Raw genomic sequence first — 21,925 nt, 5'->3', positions numbered from 1 at the left:
GACTGGACAAAAAGTATGGTGTTAATTTCTTTTAAAGTTAGTTCATTTCAATAATCAAATAGTGATTTTGTTTTGGAGGTTGGTCGTCCAGTTCTCTTTTTGCTAGGGGCTTTACGTCGCACCGACACAGATAGGTCTTATGGCGACGATGGGATAGGAAAGGCCTAGGAGTTGGAAGGAAGCGGCCGTGGCCTTAATTAAGGTACAGCCCCAGCATTTGCCTGGTGTGAAAATGGGAAACCACGGAAAACCATTTTCAGGGCTGCCGATAGTGGGATTCGAACCTACTATCTCCCGGATGCACGTCCAGTTCTCATCATCCTCCATCTGAAAAGTGAGTTGTATTTACAATTTTTCTATAATTAGGGAAAGGATTTTTCCGCATGAACAGGTTGAAAGGAAAACGTGTTTAATCAAGGCGCAATTGCACCCTAGCCCGCACAACGGTTCTGCAGTGAGATTTAGTTTCAGCGTCGCTCTGAGACACGCTTCGTTTCTTTATTCTTTGACAGGCTTCTACGCCGAAAATGTGGCCTAACCTTGGCATGATCATTAAAGAGAGTTCAAGCTACCACGTTGTGACAACATTCTTTTGTTTTCTGTCTATCGATAATCTGGAGCGATTTTTAAAATTTCTCGACTTGTTTACGCGCGACTCGTAAAAGAATGGCGTCGAAGTGTAAGAAGAATTATGTAAGAGAGGACGAAATTAATGAACTAATGAGTCCAAGAACTGTTGTGGGGGCCGATGACCTTAAATGTTAGGCCTCTGTAAACAACAAGCATCATCATCAGAACTGTCGTGGAGCCTGTACGGGATTGTCGTGGTCAACGTTCCGTTCTTCCCAGTCACTAACATTTAGAACACTATCACTTGCCTGGTTATGTGCACTCACATCCCACGCAGGTAGTTCATTGTCTGAGGTGAAATCGGCACTTCATTTGTCACTAAGATCGGAATAACAGTCCACGAAGTCCGAGATGTCACCACTTCACTCGACAGTCATTAGCTATACGGCTGTTTATTTTCACTGTCATCATTTAATTGTATTCACTTGTGTGATAGCCATTGTTGGCATATTTTTCCATATGCAAAATTTTAGAATTTTGGTTTTTTGACAACCTTGAAGACATTTTTAGAATAAAAAGTGCGTTTCCTATTTCTTGTATTATGTATGTGTGTCCTCCTTGGTTCGTTTTTACTCCAGTTGTAAACGTGTGGTAATAGGAATTATCAAATTTTGCAACATTTATTTTCCTGAATAAATTATTTGACTTAATGAATAACGTGAGGAATTCATTTCATAATGATCTGAAAGGAAATTCTAAATTTAGACGACAGTATTTTGAAGTCCCTGATTAAGTTTCGCCTTCATATCTTAAAGAAACAGACGTTACATTCTTTTTTTTTTCTGAAAGCCTACATTTTCCTTTAACACAGCCTGGCACTTTCAGACCACACCTTTACATTTTCGCCTGCCACTAAAAGGGTTATTTAAACGAGGCGCAAGCGTATTCTAGCCCGCACAACGGTTCTGCAATGAGATTTGCATAAACATTAGCGATCTGAACTATCAGAACCCCTACAATGTATGCAACTCACGTACATTACTGTAGAGCGGTTAGATGTTACTTGCGCCTTGTTCAAATACGTTTTAATTCCAACTTATTCGTGTCTAAAAATCCTGTCCTTATCTGTAACATATTGCTTGCTCTTATCCCCAGATGTTAAACTTGAATCCTCCTGAAGCTGAGGATTTAGCCTCAGCGTTAGCATGTACGCCATCCTTTGTCCTGTTAAAACCACCCGTCAACTTTCCATCAGCTCCTGCGGTTAACCCTACTCCTAGAGGAATCTCATTGTCTTTGCTTGCTCCCACCTCCCCACCAGCAGACAGTGACCCACCGAGAGAGCCACCGACTCCACCATGAGCACTAATGTCACCCTCGGAGGTCCTATGAACCTCAGTCTCGGCAGTCACCTTGCCATTCCCTGAAGCACCGACCGCTCCGTGGCCGTGTATACCGTCCTTGCTGCCAACTCCAGCACCAGCCCCTATTTTACCCTCCCCTTCCACAGCCACTCCTCCAGCTCCTCTTGTATTTCCATCATTATCTTTAGCATATCCCCCCATCAAAGTAATTTTTCCTTCACCATCGCCTCCAAGACCACCACTTCCTCCTATAGTGCCAAGTGCCACACTCGAGTTCAGATTTCCTCCAGTCTTAGCGCCAATATCACTGACAACCTGAACCCCACCATCACCCTTCTCTGACACCCGTATTCCTGTAAATATCTTACCGTCACCCTCACCAACAAGATTCCCGCCCGCTTTAATACTACCGACGCCTGCGCTTGTTGAAATATTACCCGACCCCTTAGCTCCTGCCTCAGCAATACCTTGGACGCCACCTTCATTGTCTGGCAGTATTCCAGCATTACCATAGACCTTACCACCTGCAGCTGCCCCCGCATCGCCTGCCCCCTGAAGACTTCCAACGCCAGCTCCTCCTGACACTTTACCGAGACCTGAAGCTCCGATTTCACTCGCTGCCAGGATATTATCATCTTTATCCAACGAAACTCCAGCACTTGCCCCGGCCTTTCCTTCTGCTACTACTTCACCATCAGTGTATACGATTCTATCACTACCATCCTGTGCGTTCTGACATTCTACAAGGTCAACGACTTCATTGCCATAAACTTGGCTGGAAGTAGTACACGAGCTAGTTCTTCGAATACCAGCGCTTCCCGATATCTTTCCACTTGATACTCCCTCTAATTGACTGCGAACGTACTGAGTGTCGTTTATGTCCAGTCCAAATCCTGACAACGCAGTAAGATTTGTGACACCTATAGCCCCAGAATTCACGTATCCTTTGAAACTACCAGGATTACTGCTACCAATTTCACCGTTAGCAGCCAGTTCTCCCTGAGCCGATGCTCCCATTTTCCCCTCAGCACGAATGCCATTATCGTCGCTAACAAATTCCGCTCCTGTGCCCACTTTTCCTTCACCACTCACCAAGCCGTTGCCCTTACCATAAACGTTTCCCACCGCACCGTTGCCTGCCAGTCCCGCTTTGCCAACCGCCTTTCCTTCAATGTTTCCATGAATCCCATCCTGGTTAGAGTAAATGATCGCTTCTCCAGTGAGATTTCCTTGCGTACCACCAGAAATGTCTGAATTTCCATGAAGGTTATCTGCTTGGAATTTAGTACTCACTTTACCACCTGTTTCCCCTCCTAAATGACTGCCTAGACGAGCTGCCGTATCGTTGGAAGTGGATTCTGCCACTGAGGAAATTTGTCCGTCTCTTATAACATTGATACCTCCTGTGATGATGTGGTTCCCAAGTCCAGCACTTGAGGAGACTTGACCCCGTCCAGAAGAATCGATTATTCCTCCTACGCGAGACATCGTATCGTTATTAACGTACCCCACTCCAGCTGAGTGTTTACTTTCCTCCGATGCTTCAATATTTCCCGTCGCTTCCAACTTGCCGACGACGACTCGTGACGTCACACCTCCGTGGCCGGATGTCCTGATTTCACCACCAGCATGTGCACTTGTGTTGTCGCGGCTGTATTCCGCCCCTCCCGTTATAGTTGCGTCTCCTGAGACTTGTGTTTCACCTTCTCCTTGAAGCTTGCCGACAGCAGTATTTCCTGCCACTTTGCCCCATCCTGAAGCTCCGAGATCACCTCCACCGTGCGCACCGTTTTCAGTTTTGCTGTAACCTCCACCTGCACTGATCTTGCCCTCTCCTGCAGTATCAACACTTCCACTACCTCTGTATCCCCCAACTCCGCCATCGGCACTTACATGTTCTCTTCCACTAGTCTGGAGTTCACCTCCTCCTCTGGCACCGGTTTCGTCCCTGCTAAATCCTGCATTTACAGAAAGTCTTCCTTCCCCTCCAGTATTCAGTGCTCCTCCAGCATTGATATCACCAACTCCGACGTCGCCCCTGAGTTCTCCTTTTCCAGCAGCTCCCAGTTCACCTCCTACGGTTCTTCCTCCCTGAGGATCTGTACCCACACCGCCACTTGCAGAGAGTTTGCCGTCCGCTGATGTTGCAAGGTTGGTACCTCCTTGTAGCGTGTTATCTCCGCTGTTGCCAACTCCTCCTATGGTTTGCAGATTGCCCTCCAGAGCGCCATCCATCTCACCCTGGACGAACGAACTCTGGACATCTCCACCCCTTTCAACTTTTGCGGACATATTTCCTCCCCCTGCTGCTATAAGGTCGCCACCACCGTGTACATCCCAAAGTCCTATGCCCGCAGTGAGGTTCCTCTCTCCCTTGCCGGAAACATCCGCCTGGGAAAATCGACTTCCATCCTCCCGTAGTCCAGAGTCCGCGTTTAAACTTCCTTGGACGTTATTGCTGCTAGACCCGCCACCATAGATACCATCAGTCTTGAATTTTTCCAGATTAAGGCGCTGGTAGTAATTGCTGCCGTACGCCTTCGTAGGGGGCCGCTGCAACATCAAAAAACCCTGGTAAATAATAATAATAATAATAATAATAATAATAATAATAATAATAATAATAATAATAATAATAATAATAATAATAATAATCTTAATTAGAGCCCTGATATAAGGCATTTACAGGCTAAAGAAAGCAAAGGTACTGAAGCGAGTAATACATATGTTCTAGCCGGGACAACAGTTCTGCAATGCAATTTGCATAAACATTAGGGGTCCGTAGACGTTATGTTACTGTCGCTACATTACGGAAGAGCGGGTTAGTTTCCTTTCTAATCTGTTCCTGCCTAAACATTCGGGCTCTAATAATAATAATAATAATAATAATAATAATAATAATAATAATAATAATAATAATAATAATAATCGTAATTAGAGCCCTGATATCAGGCATTTACAGGCTAAAGAAAGCAAAGGTACTGAAGCGAGTAATACATATGTTCTAGCCGGGACAACAGTTCTGCAATGCAATTTGCATAAACATTAGGGGTCCGTAGACGTTATGTTACTGTCGCTACATTACGGAAGAGCGGGTTAGTTTCCTTTCTAATCTGTTCCTGCCTAAACATTCGGGCTCTAATAATAATAATAATAATAATAATAATAATAATAATAATAATAATAATAATAATAATAATAATAATAATAATAATAATAATAATAATAATAATAATAATAATAATAATAATAATTTCTAATCACTAGATTGCGTGCCAAAAACATGGATTAAATTCCAAACCTCTCCGTAATGCTCATATGGAGTGAGGGCGTATGGCGCTGTTGACAGTGACTGGTCCGTCGTATGGAGAGGTTAAAACTTGAGCAGACCCTTTGGTGCTATTCGACAGAATTAGGCTGTATGCCGGCACCAGGCTTCACCATTCTCCCTTCCCACTATCATAATCATATATTACACCATTCATTTCATGTCATTAACTCCTCTGACGAGGTTGACGTCAGGAAAGGCATTCGGTCATAAAAAAACCCAGCGCGACAGATTCATCTTACCTCATATCCGACCCCGTAGAGAAACGGGACAAGGGTTGGACAAACAAACAAACAAACAAACAAACAAACAAACAAACAAACAAACAAACAAACAAACAAACAAACAAACAAACAAACAAACAAACAAACAAACAAACAAACAAACAAACAAACAAACAAGCAAACAAACAAACAAACAAACAAACAAACAAACAAACAAACAAATAATAACAGTAATGAGCTATGGCCTTAGCAACCGTATGCCGGCATATTGATATGACGCCATTCAGGGTGCATGCGTGTAAGTTTTGAAGTTTCGTTTTTCTCCACCAGATGGCATTATAAAACAAATCTCTTTCGGGCGACCTATGACTGAGTTTTAATTAGCTTCGCTAGGTAAACACGAAAAGTATCTCCAGAGATCTTTTACATCCCGACATGGAGTACCAAAGAGACTCCTTTCCACCTCTCAACAGTCTCACTACTTTCCGTGGGTTTGAACTCACGATCCTTGGATGCGGAGGCCGACAGTCCACAGAGGGAGGTAACTGATGAATAAACTCAATATTGCAAAATAATATTAAACATCAATTAATGCTGCAAATGTTTCCAAATGTATACAAAATTGAGAAATTCCACACGATCAGACTTCTATAAAGACAGTTATGCAACATCCACCCTGGTCACCCTTTGGATGGGTGGCCACGAAACACCCCGGAACGGACCTTCTCACCTTCACGGGGACACGATGAGAGCGTACCTCTCACGCACTACATATACAGAGGAACTGTGAGAGGGCTCCGAACTAGTGACGAGATAATCGAATACAAAATAATCGCTTATTCGATTATTTCATTTTATTCGATTATATTTCCATTAGATTATTTTTCGATTATTCATTCGAATGAGTGAGGCAATCGACTAGTGAATCATTTTTGCATCCGATTATTTTTTCGATCGAATCTTTGATTTTTTCCATTCGAGTATTTTTCGATTATTCATTCGGAACTGTGTTCGAATGAATGAGACAATTGAATAGCGAATGTTCTCGAAATTATCGAATGAAAAGTGATTTTTAAGACAGTTAATTAACTCATTTAGTTTCAACATTTGGAGGTATGTTTGGAAAAAGGCGTATTTCTATTTTGCATAAGAATTCATCTATTCGATTATTTTAGATTATGCATCCGACACACTTAAACCGAAAAACTGATTCATGACACATCCGAATATTCTATGCGATACATCTGAATGATATTTAAAACTCATTCGATTATTTATTCGATTATTTAAATACTCGGATGGAGGTTATTCGATTATTCCATCACTACTCCGAAAGCAAACACACCACCATATCATAAGTCCGACCCTCAATATTTGTACATACTCCTGCTGCTGCTTGTTGATTTAAGGGGCCTAACATCGAAGGTCATTCGCCCTAGCCATATACTCCAATAATTTTCGTAACTTCATTAAAAGCTGCCACTATAGGGTGGCGCATAAGTAATGCATGGGTTGAAATGCCCCATAACATTTATCTTTACCTCATCATACTCTTTTCCTTTAGCATTCTTTAAAATGTATAGTGAGTGATGACTAGACTTCGGATTTTTAGGTGGTAATAGGTTAGAATGCAAACAGATTTGGTTAATAGGAAGTGTCGCACAACCGGCTCTTCGATACTGTAGCAAGAGTCACGTACATTCTAGGAGTTCTATACGCCGTACTCCTAATGTCTATGCAAACCTCATAGCATAACTGTTGTACACGGTAGGGTACACTTCTTATTGGCTTAAATAAGTTTGCAGTCTAACCAATCAGAACTTAAAAATCCGGGCTCTAGACTGATGACTTACCCAGGTGGGTGAGCTGCCTGCAAGACCCAGCACGAGAAGAAGCGCGAGTATAGTGTTGAACGTCATTTTGTTTCTGTAGAGTTGTACTGCCCTGGAACATAATTTATTTCAAGATGCATTACGAGAGGAACCATTTTATTTTATTAGAATTTCTAGCGAAACTACAAACAGATTGTTACAGCACAATCTATACTAGTAAATTAAATTAAAGTAGAAGTGTGTCGTTGTATTGTATAAAGTTAGATATAAGAATGAAAACTGATCCTGCCGGGCTGAGTGGCTCAGACGGTTGAGGCGCTGGCCTTCTGACCACAACTTGGCAGGTTCGATCCTGGCTCAGTCCGGTGGTATTTGAAGGTGCTCAAATACGCCAGCCTCGTGTTGGTAGATTTACTGGCATGTAAAAGAACTGCGGAACAAAATTCCGGCACCTCGGCGTCTCCGGAAACCGTCAAAAGTAGTTAGTGGTACGTAAAGTCAATAACATTGAAAAATTAAAACTGATCCAAAATAATGAGAAAATTCCAGGCATCCTAGAAATTAAAGGAAAAAAGAAGTGACAGGCAAAAACTGAAGTTTGTTGACAAAACAAATATCTTCTTCTACAGCTTTTCCAATGCCTGTACAGTCACGGGTTTTAACGGTGTGGGTTTGGCTATGTTTTACGGTCGGATGTCCTTCCTGACGCCGACTCTATGTGGAGGGATGTAATCACTATCGCGTGTTTTTGTGGTGGTTGGTAGTATGGGGTTTTGGAACAAAAACACCTACTCTTTCGCTGATTGGTCAGTGTTGAGGCCTTCAGTTCAAAGGTTCCGGGTTCGATTCCCGGCTAGGTTGGTGATTTTAATCGTGTTTGATTAATTCTTCTGGCTTGGGGGACTGGGTGTTGAGTTTGTTCGTATTCAGACAGCACACTAGCTCGATTTGGCCTGGGTGATTTCCGAATAAAAAGTAGCGTTACGAAAATGTTGCAAAGTTTGGGCAGCGAAGATTTAGGAATAAGGTGACGAGAGGTATTTTTCGAGCTGTGAGTGGAGAGATGGCGTGGCCTGACATCAGTAGGCGAATAAGTTTGAGTGCTGTTTTCAAAGGCAGCAAATATCACAATGTGAAGATAAAATTATTGGAATTCAAGAGGACAAATTGGGGCAAATTATACTATATAGGAAGAGGAGTTAGGGACTGGAATAATTTTCTATGGGAGATGTTCAATAAATTTCCAAATTTTTTGCCACAATTTCAGAAAAGTCTAGGTAAACAACATAAGCCTCTGTGGCTCGGGCGGCAGCGCGTCGGCCTCTCACTGCTGGGTTACGTGGTTCAAATCCCGATCACTCCATGTGAGATTTGTGCTGGAGAAAGCGGAGGCGGGACAGGTTTTTTTTCTTCGGGTACTCCGGTTTTCCTCTGTCATATTTCATTCCAGCAACACTCTCCACACCGAGATCGATAGCTGCAGTCGCTTAAGTGCGGCCAGTATCCAGTAATCGGGAGATAGTGGGTTCGGATACCACTGTCGGCAGCCCTGAAGATGGTTTTTCGTGGTTTCCCATTTTCACACTAGGCAAATGCTGGGGTTGTACCCTAATTAAGGCCACGGCCGCTTCCTTCCCATCCCTAGGTATTTCCTGTCCTGTCGTCGCCATAAGACCTATCTGTGTCGGTGCGACGTAAAGTAAATAGCAGCCAAAAACACTCTCCACTACCATTTCATCTGTCAGTCATTATTCATTGTCCCAGAGGAGTGCGACAGGCTTCAGCAGGCGGCACAATTCCTATCCTCGCTGCAAGATGGGGTTTCATTCATTCCATCTCTGACCCGGTCACTGATCGGAAAACAGGTTGCAGGTATTTTTTTTTCTAGGTAAACAGCAGATGAGGAATCTGCCACCTTGGCGACTACCCTAAATGCAAATGAGTGATGATTGATTGATTGATTGATTGATTGATTGATTGATTGATTGATTGATTGATTGATTGATTGATTGATTGATTGATTGATTGATTGATTGATTGATTAATACACTACCACCCACCACAGAAACACGCAACAGTGATTACGTCCCTCGATATAAGGTTGGTGTCAGGTAGGGCATCCGACTGTAAAACTGAGAAACATCGACTTCATATCCCGACCCCAATAAATTGGGTAAAAGTCAATAGGAAAAAGATTTCCAGGATCCGTAGGCAAGTGCCGTTTGTAGGTTCCAGTTAGAAATTCAATTGGACCCTACAACTTTCTTATCATTGGGTCACGGGAACGTTCTGTCCGCAGGAATGTTGTGTTGATAGCGATGTGCGAGCACGGTCAACATGGTGTGTGAGCTGACACTTAATGTCTGATACATATTCATGACAAGATAACCCGAATAGCGCCGGGTTCTGATACAAGGTCACCAGAACAATCTAGATGTTTGCTAAACATGGCATGACTTATGACTCAAGTCCTGAGAATGGATACATTTCTTAGTAGACAAGTGGGGGTCTCCATACCACGAACAACGTAAAATAAAGCAATCCACACTGAACGTAGTTATATGGGTTTAGGTGAAACTCTGCATTGACTCACATTAGCGCTCGTAGCGATAGAAAAAGTCAATCTGCTAATCTAATCTCGGCCGACTTGATGCGTCGTTCTAGCTAGATCCTTTCGGAGCGCAGTGAGCGATTCAGTCGGCCGTGATCTAATCGACAGGATAACAATGATTAAGAAAAGGATTGTCATTTTTAGGAAGAAATAAAGAATATTGTGGCTTAAGTGCGGCCAGTATCCAGTATTTGGGAGATAGTAGGTTCGAACCCCACTGTCGGCAGCCCTGAAAATGGTTTTCCCTGGTTTCCCATTTTCACACCAGGCAAATGCTGGGGCTGTACCGTAATTAAGGCCACGGTCGCTTCCTTCCCACTCCTAGCCCTTTCCTGTCCCATCGTCGCCGAAGACCTACCTGTGTCGGTGCGACGTAAAACAACTAGCATATTTTATTTTAATTTATTTACCTATCTAAAATTCGTAGCTCATATCCCTAGAACATTTTCAACATTGTGTTGCTTACCTGAAGGGATTTTTATTTTACAATTTGTGCGTAGAGAAATTGCCACTTGTTTGAATCTAGCCGCAGTTTATTGTGTTGAGTGTAACTGTAAACAAAGCACTCTTGCCATCTCTCGCAACAGCGCAACACGTTGTTTAGAACAGACCTACACCAAATTATTTAAAAATAATTACATCAATGAAAATTGTGTCCGACTCGTTGGCTGAACGGTCAGCGTACTGGCCTTCGGTTCAGAGGGTCCCGGGTTCGATTCCCGGCCGGGTCTGGGATTTTAACCTTAATTGGTAAATTCCAATGGCACGGGGGCTGAGTGTATGTGTTGTCTTCATCATCACTTCATCCTCATCACGACGCGCAGGTCGCCTACAGGAGTCAAATAGAAAGACCTGCACCTGGCGAGCCGAACCCGTCCTGGGATATCCCGGCACTAAAAGCCATACGACATTTCATTTCAATGAAAATTGTTAGAAAAATATCATATTTTAGTTAGGAAATTATGCTTTCTTGTTGTGTAGTGCATCTGAGATCGTATCATGCACAAATTTTCCAGAACATTTAACTTCTGTCACACAGTTATTCGACAACAATATGTAATGCCAGTAAGACGTTGGTGTACTAACAATCACTCAACGTAGTTTAGAACTAGCTCTCTTTGAGCAAAATTAATAATAGGCTTATCAGTTATGCGGTTTGATATTATTCGAGCTATATTTCAACAGTTTTTTATTTAAATTAGATCGTACCGTGCGAGCTGGCCGTGCGGTGAGGGGGGCGTGCAGCTGTGAGCAGTCGCTTAAGTGCGGCAAGTATCCAGTATTCGGGAGATAGTGGGTTCGAACCCCACTGTCGGCACCCCTGAAGATGGTTTCCGTGGTTTACCATTTTCACACCAGGCAAATGCTGTAGACTTACCGTAATTAAGGACACGGCCGCTTTCTTCCCACTCCTAGTCCTTTCCTGCCCCATCATCGCCATAAGACCTATCTGTGTCGGTGTAACGTAAAGTCAATAATTAAAAAAAAGAAAAAATGTTCATATATTTCTCTGTGTTGCAGTCGAATAAATTATTGTAACTGAGAATTCGGTTTCAGATACAGAATAGGCCTATAGTTCTGTAGTTACTGAAAAGTGAAAGCAGTTACAGTTCTGAGTGGTTTATCGTTGGCAGCTCATCAGCTTAGCCGGTAAACCACGGAGACCGTCAAATAAAACCTGTTAGACATTATTTTAAATGATCATACAGTAACTAACAATCCCTTTGCTCACATAACTTGACCTATTTCTTTTACTTGCTGTAATTCAATTTATATTAAGTTATTCATTGGTTTTTACATTGTATTTGAAGGGGGGCCAAATTTTAATTTTGTCTGGCGGGCCCATATCATATTTGTTACATCCCCGGAGACTCGCTGTAAGGGGGCGGGGTGCGCTGTAAATAAATATAGAAGTGTAATGCAGGAAGTCAGATAATGTGTAATATGTCAGGTGAAGGAATGAAATCTTAAAGGAAGTAGATGATGTACTGTAGAGGCAGTAAGAGGTTAGAATGCAGACTTAACGGAAGCGAGTGACAAGTATACACTGTACTTCATTACGGGTAAGTAATGATGTGTATATATACGTTAGGGGTACGGTCTATCAGAACCCCTAGAATTTATGTTTCTCTTGCTAAACTGTGGAAGGGCGGGCTAGTCGACACGCCCTAATAACCAAACTAGCATGCATTCTAACATATTAAAACCAAACCCCATGGCGCAAGAGCCCCAAAGGGCCATGGCTTACCAAGCGATCGCTACTCAACCCGAAAGTCTGCAAATTACGACGTGTTGTGTGGTCAGCACGACGAAGCCTCTCGGTCGTTATTCTTGGCTTTCTAGACCGGGGCCGCCATCTCACCATCAGATGGCTCCTCAATTGTAATCCCGTAGGCTGAGCGGACCTCGAACCAGCCCTCAGGTACATGTAAAAATCCCTTTCATGGCCGGGAATCGAACCCGGGGCCTCCGGGTAAGAGGCAGGAACGCTACCCCCTACACTGCGGGACCGGTTCATTCTAACATATAATTCCCTAAAAATCCGTATTTTAGATGTTAGGCCCCCAAAAAATAAAAAATAAAAATCCGTATTTTATAGATGAGTGTTGCGACCTAGATAAACATTAAAGACTTGGTGACTCACTAAGGTATAACATTACACTTGACCAGCTGATTCTAATTGCTCCATAATATAATTTTCGAAAATGTTATTCGATACGTCGTACAAACACAGGTCTCCGGTAACACGGGAGAGGGAAAGGACTACGGCTGTGAAGGAAATATGTAGGAAAACACAGAAAATCATCTTCAGGACTACAGACTGTGAGGTTCGAATCCACAGTCTCCCAAGTACAAGCTCAGAGCTTCACGACCCGCACCGTAAAGGATTTTCTCAGCCCGCATGACACAAATGACTGAGCTTCATCCATTAAACATTCGATGTCGATCATTATACGGATGCCAGTGGTGCTGAGTGCATCATCGATACGCATCGTACATATTTCTTTCGTCGTTTATTTCTTAGCACAGTGAGGAGCTGTATTTTATCCCTAGTGACGGAATTATCAAAATATTAGCGGTTTCAAAATATTTATTTATTTATTTATTTATATATTTATTTATTTATTTATTTATTTATTTATTTATTTATTTATTTATTTATTTATTTATTTATTTATTTATTTATTTATTTATTCGTCTCTAAAACAGAGGGCATTACCTCAATTTTACAAAAATTCACATACACGCTTTTCCTTACAATAAAAAGAGCACACAGTATGGGTTATCCTAGGTGGAGCGGACTTTGTTACAGGAAGACTTGGTGCAGGAATGACACACTGATGAGCCATGCTGTGTTATATTTAACGGCTTATAAATGACACGCGCATCCAAATACATTATAACACGTGCCTCCGAAACTATTTCTCTTGTATTATTAGAACATATGTTTTTAAGGCTTAACGCTCGTTTTTTTACTGTGCCTAGGTTTCTTAATGCGTCTAGTATCAGAATAATATCATCAACGTAATAGAATGTTTTTTTCTATTTAAATTAATATGTAAAAGAACCAAGATGGTCTCGTAGTAACTCAGTTGATATTTTATTAACGAGATTTAAATACTGTATTATACTGTGTTTCAAAGTTACTTCAGACAATATTTTAGATATTAATTTAATTAATATCTAAAAAAAGGTAATAGCCCGCCTGGTGGCCATAATCGTTAAGGTGTGAAGTCTGACACCGAGGTTAGCCGGCTCGTAGTAGAGATGGTGGTATACAATTCCTAGTTAGATTGCGTGCCAAAAGCCTGGATCCATTTCCAAACGTCTCAGCAGTGAAGATATGGAGTGAGTGCATATGACGCTGTTGTTGGCGATTCGTTGGTCAGATGGAGACTTTAAGCCTTGAGCAGACTCCTTCGTGCTACTCGACAGGATTAGGCTATGTTCCGGCACCCTGTTTCACCCTCTCCTTTTCTAGTATCACATATCACGTCATTCATTTCATCTCATCTACCCCTCTGATGAAATTGACGTCACCAAGGGCATCCGATCGTAAAAACTCCTACGAAAATTCATCTTACTTCGTACCCGACCCAAACGGGATAAGAGTTGAACAACAACAGAAATACTCATGTCCCGCTAGTCAATGAACGTAAGGCATCCAGCCGGCTGATAGTCGTAACTCCATATTTTGTTGTCGTTTGAGTTATCTACATACTGGTTTTGTTGCAGCGCTCCAGGCCACCCTAGCCTGTGCTGACCTTTTCACTTCTACATAACTACTACATCCTACATCTACTCTAATCTGCTTGTCATAGTCATACCTTGGTCTAACCCTACCGTTCCTACTGCCTACACTTCTCTCAAAAAGTAACTGAATAAGTCCTGGATGTCTTTAGACGTGTTCCATCGTTCTATCTTTTCTTTTGGTCATATTTCACCAAATCGATCTTCTCTTGCCAATTCGATCTACCTTCTTTAAGACTTCATTTCCTAATCTAATAATTCCTGCATCACCTCACTTCGTTCGACTGCACTCCATTACTTTTCTTTTGGATTTATTTATTTTCATCCTGTACTCTTTCCCCAAGACAGTGTCCGTACCATTTAGCTATTTCTCCAGATCTTCTACATCTCGGATAAAAATAACAATATGATTCGCAAATCAGAATTTTGATTTTCTCTCCTTGGATTGTGATTCCCTTTCCAAATTCCATGATCGGCAATTAGAAAGTTGCCTACTGCGGTCTATCCTAGTAGTAGAATATTTTAAATAGCATACAGCATATGATAAGAGGACATCCATAAAGCATGAGACCGAAGAAGATCATAATTAGGGTTACAGGGTTCTCGCGGCGAACACCTTATTGTACCGTTAAATAACAATGTCACACATGTGGAGATGAATGAACATTGAAAAACTTGTGTTCAGCCGGCAAGTAACACTACACAATTGACATGTTAAACAATTCAATAATCAAAGGCATGAATAAGATCTGGACAAAAAAAAAGAAAGGATATGTCAACATTTCACTGCAAACCTAAGAATTCCTTCCAAAATCATTCAACGAAAAGAATCCTCAAAATAGAGTCCATGGCAGTTAATTAGTTATTTGTCCAACTTGCATTTTAAGAAATCTCAAGAAGAAATGTAATACAGTTAAATAAAATGGATTATGAAATGATGAATTATTATTAATATCATTAAATAATTAATATAATATAATATATTATTATTTATTATTAATATAATAATAATAATAATAATAATAATAAAAAGAAGAAGAAAGTGTATGACTCTGTGGAAAGACAAACCTTGTTCGAAACGTTATGAGAACTTCCCATGGACAGAAAGGCCAGAGAACTGATTCGTCAGACCCTCACAAATAAAAATTCCAAGCTAAAACTTTTTGGGGAAATGTTTGACCCTTTTGAACTGTGCACGGGTGTTTGCCAAGGACTCCCTCTTTTTCGGCCACATACAAGAAAATGGAATTTCGATTAAAAGGCGAACTGCTGACCTTTATAGTTACGCAGATAGTTTCATAAATGCTGTACGGAGGAGACGTTTAAAATGTTTTGGACACATTTTTAGGATGGATTATTCAATGTAATAAATTTCCAAAACCGGAGAATAAATTGGCTGGAGAAAACGAGAGGGGACCTGAATGAATTGAACATCAGGGAAGACATCATCAGAAATCGCGAAGTCTTCAGGACCTCAGCAAATCAACACACATTTGTGGTCAAAACTAGCAGCAGGACTGGTACAAAGTGGTCAGATGAACAGAAGAGGTAACACAGGGAATTTATGAAGAGAATTTAGTTGAATTATGAAGGCGAAAGTCATCAAGAAAAAGAACGAGTTCCAACGCGCTCTATGAATGGTCATAACGAAATAATAATAATAATAATAATAATAATAATGATAATAATAATAATAATAATGAAATGATGTCCTATTTCTGTTTAGGTTATAAAATACATGTGGGTACTGGAAGAATTGCTGCAAATGAGAAAGACAAATAAAATAGAAGACAGAAAAACACAGGATACAAATAATAATTCTAAACTGTTTGTTTGTCTACTTTTCAGTTACGTTTCTTCAATGGCTTGTTTTATGGCCAGATGCCCTTCTTGACGCCAATCTCAGTTGAGGAGCTAATGGGGATGACGTGAATGATGGTGAATGCAACTGGGTAAGGAGCTGAAAAGGAACTGTTGTGGACAATGGATAGGAACAGCCCCGACATTTGCCTGGGAGCGAAAATGGGGAACCACGGAAAAACATTCTCAGGACAGGTGACGGTGGGATTCGAACCCACGAACCTGCCGAATGCAGAGCTTGGCTACTTTGCCGTAGCACTTTAACACGCGCGACCACCTCGCTCGGTAATAATACTTGTAAGAAAATGAGAAAAATGTTACGATTCCCAAAAGCAAGTAGTAATTGTCCTGCATTCATTACATCTGAGTGCCAATAAAATTATTAACTTAACATAAAAGTAATATACTGTATGCATATACAGTGAATTTTCTCTCCATTGCAACTGATGTGGAAGTCAATGTAATTTTTATCCCGATGTATTAGAAATCATAAGGGTTTAAGATTAGTGTCCCTTGTATTATATTACGCGAGATTCGAAAATACTTAAATTGGGCTAGTTGGCCGTGCGGTTACTGGCGCACAGCTGTGAGCTTGCATCCGGCAGATTTTGGGTTCGAATCCTGAAGATGATTTACCGTGGTTTCCCATTTTCACACCAGGAAAATGCTGGGGTTGTACCTTAATTAAGGCCACGGCCGCTTCCTTCGCACTCCTAGCCCGTTCCTATGCTGTCGTCGCCATAAGACCGATCTGTGTCGGTGCGACATAAAGCAGATTGTAAAGAAAAATACTTAAATAACATTATTATTATTATTATTATTATTATTATTATTATTATTATTATTATTATTATTATAGTAAGACGTTTGGCCTCAATGACTTGATCTTAATTTCAGATTGAGCAGGAAGCCCACAGTCTAATATTTTGGAACTTAAAAATAAGTGCATTGAGTCAAGACCAATATGATGACATTAGGTAAGAAACCTAAGCGAATTGAATGGCAGACTGGGAATACAAAACTGAAACAGATAGATCATCTCAAGTATTTAGGATGTGTGTTCTCCCAGGATGGTAGTGTAATGAGATTACAGCAAGGCTAATCATCAACACAGCGTTGCCAACCTCTCAGATTGTGAGGATCATACAATAACCACAAAAACCAAACCAAACCCATGGCACTACAGCCCTTGAAGGGCCTTGGCCTACCAAGCGACCGCTGCTCAGCCCGAAGGCCTGCACATTACGAGGTGTCGTGTGGTCAGCACGACGAATCCTCTCGGCCGTTATTCTTGGCTTTCTAGACCGGGGCCGCTATCTCACCGTCAGATAGCTCCTCAATTCTAATCACGTAGGCTGAGTGGACCTCGAACCAGCCCTCAGGTCCAGGTAAAATTGCCTGACCTGGCCGGAAATCGAACCCGGGGCCTCCGGGTGAGAGGCAGGCACGCTACCCCCTACACCACGGGGCCGGTAATAACCACAAAAGGATGTATTTTTTCATGAGAATATCGTACGACTTAAAATAACCATTAAAAATGTCCGCTATTTAAGACCCTTTACAGACGCAATAGCTCACTTACGCAGCAGTTTGCTTCTCAGGAAGCTGACTGGTTCGATTCTTGGTTAATAGGAGTAATGTGAAATTCTCGAAAAGTCGAGTACCTCTGCTTCGGGCCGCACGTAGAACTGTACGTTCTGCGGATAGTTTATAACACGATAGCTAGGTGTCCCATTGCCACAGCTCCACGTTGAAACAGGTTAGGATGCACAATAAACATAACTCATTGTGCTAATATGTGAGATACAGTATCAAGAACACGAAAATTGTTTTTATTTAGATTACTCAAGAATTGGATAGTTTGTAAACAAGCAGTCAACATGAGATGTGAAGTCACTGAAGTGCCTTACCTCATATCTGGAAATCATCATTATCGTCATCATGATCATCTTCTTCTATAGAACCTTCAGGCACATTCACAGCAGAAAGTTCTGAAGTACCGGTACTTGAGCTTGCTAGTTGATTGTGGGTACAACTCTGTTTTAGTCATCCTCCTGAGCATGTTCTCCGACGGTTTGAAACCTTTACATGTACCATTGACTCGAACACACTGACTGCCCAGCAAGCATCCATTCACCGTAGAAGTAATTAGCCTATTCCTGTTCTTAATTTAATGATATTAATTTTTCTGAATATTTTTTCACAATCAACTTTCGAGTGTGGAAGTTAATAATGATTTCGTGTGGCTATTTGTAGCCGAGTGCAGCCCTTGTAAGGCAGACCCTTCGATGAGGGTGGGGGGCATCTGAGATGTGTAGGTAACTGTGTGTGATTGTGGTGCAGGATAGTGTTATGTGTGGTTTGTGAGTTGCAGGAATGCTGGGGACAGTAAAAACACCCAGCCCCCGGGTCTTCGGAATTAACCAATGAAGGATAAATCCCCGACCCGGTCGGAAATCGAATCCGGGACCCTCTGAACCGAAGGCCAGTACGGTGACCATTCAGCCAAAGAGTCGGACAGTCTGGAAATTACAAAACGGAGAGTGCAAATTCTGGAAGTGCGAGAAATTCACATTCCATAAACGTGTTTTTCACTTCCTGTAACTTAGCCCAAAATTAATCTACTTTAGAGCAGGCTTTAATATTATCATTGACGTTGACAAAGGGTAATTTCCTCCAGTCATTATCAATCTGCTGAAGGCATGATCCATGGATTACAGTACAGGAGCGAGACCGTGACGTAACTCAGAAAGAAGAGAGCCCATTCTTGATAAATACCCTTTGGGAATCTCATTATTCGAAAAGCCCCCTCCCTCTAACTTGTCATCTATGATAGAACATAACTTGCACGAAAAAAAGAAGGAACAAAAATCTACGAATTTTAGGGGGAAAACAAGACAAAATATACGATATGTCATAGGATCGTACAATAGACGTACGATCCGCGGGTTAGAACGTACGACAGTACGCAGCATCGAATTGTCGTACATATACGATCCAGATCGTATGGCTGGCAACGCTGGATCAACAGTATTCTGTAAGAAGGAAGTCAGCTCCCGGACGAGACTTTTACACCGGTCTTTTTTTAGACCAAGTTCAGCTGGGTGGACTTAGGATACCTTATTCACAAGTTAGAAGTAACAGACATGAAAGTAGGGAGAAAAATCACTTGTACAAACAGGTGGGAATAAGGACAGGAGAGTGCTTGGTATGAGGAGATAAAGGAACGAACTCGACGGATGAAGCTGTACGCATAAAACGGTTTCGGTAGTGGGTTCATGTGAGGCGAGTGGAGGAGGATAGGTTACCTAGGAGAACATTGGACTCGGTTTCTAATTATTTAAAAATAAGAGACATGAGACTAAATGAGGTCACAGAGGTAAAGGATTGTCGAGGCATTTAGTAAAGTTACAGAGACTTGCAGACTGAACACTGAAAGGCGAAACAGTCTAGAATGAATATGTATGTTATTATTCATTCAATCAATCAATCAATCAATCAATCAATCAATCAATCAATCAATCAATCAATCAATCAATCAATCAATCAATCAATCAATCAATCAATCAATCAATCAATCAATCAATCAATCAATCAATCAATCAATCAATCAATCAATCAATCAATCAATCAATCAATCAATCAATCAATCAATCAATCAATCAATCAATCAATCAATCAATCAATCAATCAATCAATCAATCAATCAATCAATCAATCAATCACCGCGGATCTCCATTTAGGACAGTCGCCCAGATGGCAGATTCCCTATCTGTTGCTTATCTAGCCTTTTCTTAAATAATTGCAAGGAATTAGGAAATTTATTGAACATCTCCCTTGGTAGTTTACTCCAATCCCTAACTCATCTTTGTGTAAACGCATATTTACCCCAATTTGTCCATTTGAATTCCAACTTTATCTTCATATTGTGATCTTTCCTACTTTCAAAGACACCACTCAAACTTATTTGTCTACTAATGTCATTCCACGCCATCTCTCGACTGACAGCTCGGAACATACCACTTATTCGAGCAGTTCGTCTCCTTTCTCCCAAGTCCTCCGAGCCCAAACTTTGCAACATTTTCGCAACGCTGCTCTTTTGTCGGAAATCACCCGAAACAATTCGAGCTGACCTTCTTCGGATTTTTTTAGTTCTCGAATCAAGTAATTTTGGTGAGGGTACCACACACTGGAACAATACCCTAGATGCTTACTCGTATATGCTCTCTCCTTCACATCCTTACTACAACCCCTAAACACCCTCGTAACCATGTGCACAGATCTGTACCCTTTATTTACAGTCCCGTTTATGTGATTACCGCAATGAAGATTTTTCCTTATATTTAACCCCTAGGAACTTACAATCATCCCCATAAGGAACTTTGACCCCATCAAGGCAGTAATTAAAACTGAGAGGACTTTTCCTATTAATGAAACCCACAATCTGACTTTTCACCTCATTTATCATCATACCATTGCCTGCTGTCCATCTCGCAACATTATCGAGGTTTTCTTCAACATTATCGAGGTCTTCTTGCAATTGCTTAGAATCTTGTAACTTATTCATTACTCTATACAGAATAATATCATCCCCAAAAAAGGCCTTATCTCCGACTTCAGTTCTTTACTCCTATAATTTATACGAGTATATATAAGAAAAGTCCGCCTCTGTGCTGTAGTGTTTAGTGTGATTAGCTGCCACCCCCGGAGGCGGGGGTTCGATTCCCCGCTCTGCCACGAAATTTGAAAAGTGGTACGAGGGCTGGAACGGGGTCCACTCAGCCTCGGGAGGTCAACTGAGTAGAGGTGGGTTCGATTCCCACCTCAGCCATCCTGGAAGTGGTTTTCCCTGGTTTCCCACTTCTCCTCCAGGCAAATGCCGGGATGGTACCTAACTTACGGCCACGGCCGCTTCCTTCCCTCTTCCTTGTCTATCCTTTCCAATCTTCCCATCCCCCACCAAGGCCCCTGTTCAGTATAGCAGATGAGGCCGCCTGGGCGAGGTACTGATCATTCTTCCCCAGTTGTTTCCCCCGATCCGATGTCTGAAGCTCCAGGACACTGCCCTTGAGGCGGTAGAGGTGGGATCCCTCACTAAGTCCGAGGGAAAAGCCAACCCCTGGACAATAAACAGATATATAAGAAAAACATAAAGGGCCAATAATACTGTCTTGAGGATGAGATAGTGCACTACCTAATTTAATTCTCTAGAGTTCAATTTTCCTAGGCCAAGGCCCTTCAAGGGCTGTAGTGCCCTGGGGAGGGGTCTATTTTCTAGAAATGTAGCCACCAATTCAGTCACTCTTTCGTCTAGTCTAATTGCACTCTCAATGTTGTCAGTAATTTCCCATGCTCTACCTTATCAAATGCCTTAAATAGGTCAATCACAATACAGTCCATTTGGCCACGTGAATCTAAGATATTTGGTATGTCTTGCTGGAAATTATTATTACTATTACCCAGTAACATTATACAAACGATAATTTGTATGAACTACTATAGGGTACCTTACCTGATATCTGCAACTCCAGGAATGACACACAACTAACGTCAACACTTCGTCCAGTTCTTTATATATAGCGAGCTGGTGCTGGATGCGTCACGGACAGTCCAGGCCACGGGTCCAAGCTGAGCTAGTCATCATGGCTTATCGGCTCTGTTTCTCGGAGAAGCCACTTCTCCGTCTTGAACCCCACCCGGAGTGACCTCCACCCACCTCGTTAGCTAATCCGACAGCCTTCAGGGGTACTTGCAGGGCAGTTTTAAGGTATAGTTGACCCTGATAACTGCCCTTATTCAATGTTTTTTTTTGCTAGGGGCTTTACGTCGCACCGACACAGATAGGTCTTATGGCGACGATGGGATAGGAAAGGCCTAGGAGTTGG

The 21,925-nt window shown here is 41.8% G+C and overlaps 1 protein-coding gene across 1 annotated transcript; it reads right to left on the bottom strand.

Annotated features, from left to right (window-relative positions):
- Positions 1-303: 303 nt before the first annotated feature.
- On the bottom strand, positions 304-21,619 carry LOC136857354 (uncharacterized PE-PGRS family protein PE_PGRS54). Its single transcript, XM_067135967.2, has 3 exons — positions 21,553-21,619; positions 7,340-7,430; positions 304-4,487 (listed from the first exon to the last, which is right to left on the bottom strand). The coding sequence occupies exons 2-3, from the start codon at positions 7,403-7,405 to the stop codon at positions 1,716-1,718; spliced, it is 2,838 nt and encodes a 945-aa protein (XP_066992068.2). The 5' UTR covers positions 7,406-7,430; positions 21,553-21,619; the 3' UTR covers positions 304-1,715.
- Positions 21,620-21,925: the final 306 nt, after the last annotated feature.

The sequence above is a fragment of the Anabrus simplex genome, chromosome 1, assembly GCF_040414725.1.
Source record: "Anabrus simplex isolate iqAnaSimp1 chromosome 1, ASM4041472v1, whole genome shotgun sequence".
NCBI classification, from domain to species: domain Eukaryota; kingdom Metazoa; phylum Arthropoda; class Insecta; order Orthoptera; family Tettigoniidae; genus Anabrus; species Anabrus simplex.
This window is presented reverse-complemented; position numbering and strand designations above follow the sequence as displayed.

Bases quoted from the DNA above. Each gene is read 5' to 3' on its own strand.
- LOC136857354 (XM_067135967.2), bottom strand. From the start codon at position 7,405: ATGACGTTCAACACTATACTCGCGCTTCTTCTCGTGCTGGGTCTTGCA. The intron at 4,488-7,339 runs GTAAGTCATCAG...TTGATGTTGCAG, and splicing joins CAGGCAGCTCACCCACCTGG to CGGCCCCCTACGAAGGCGTA.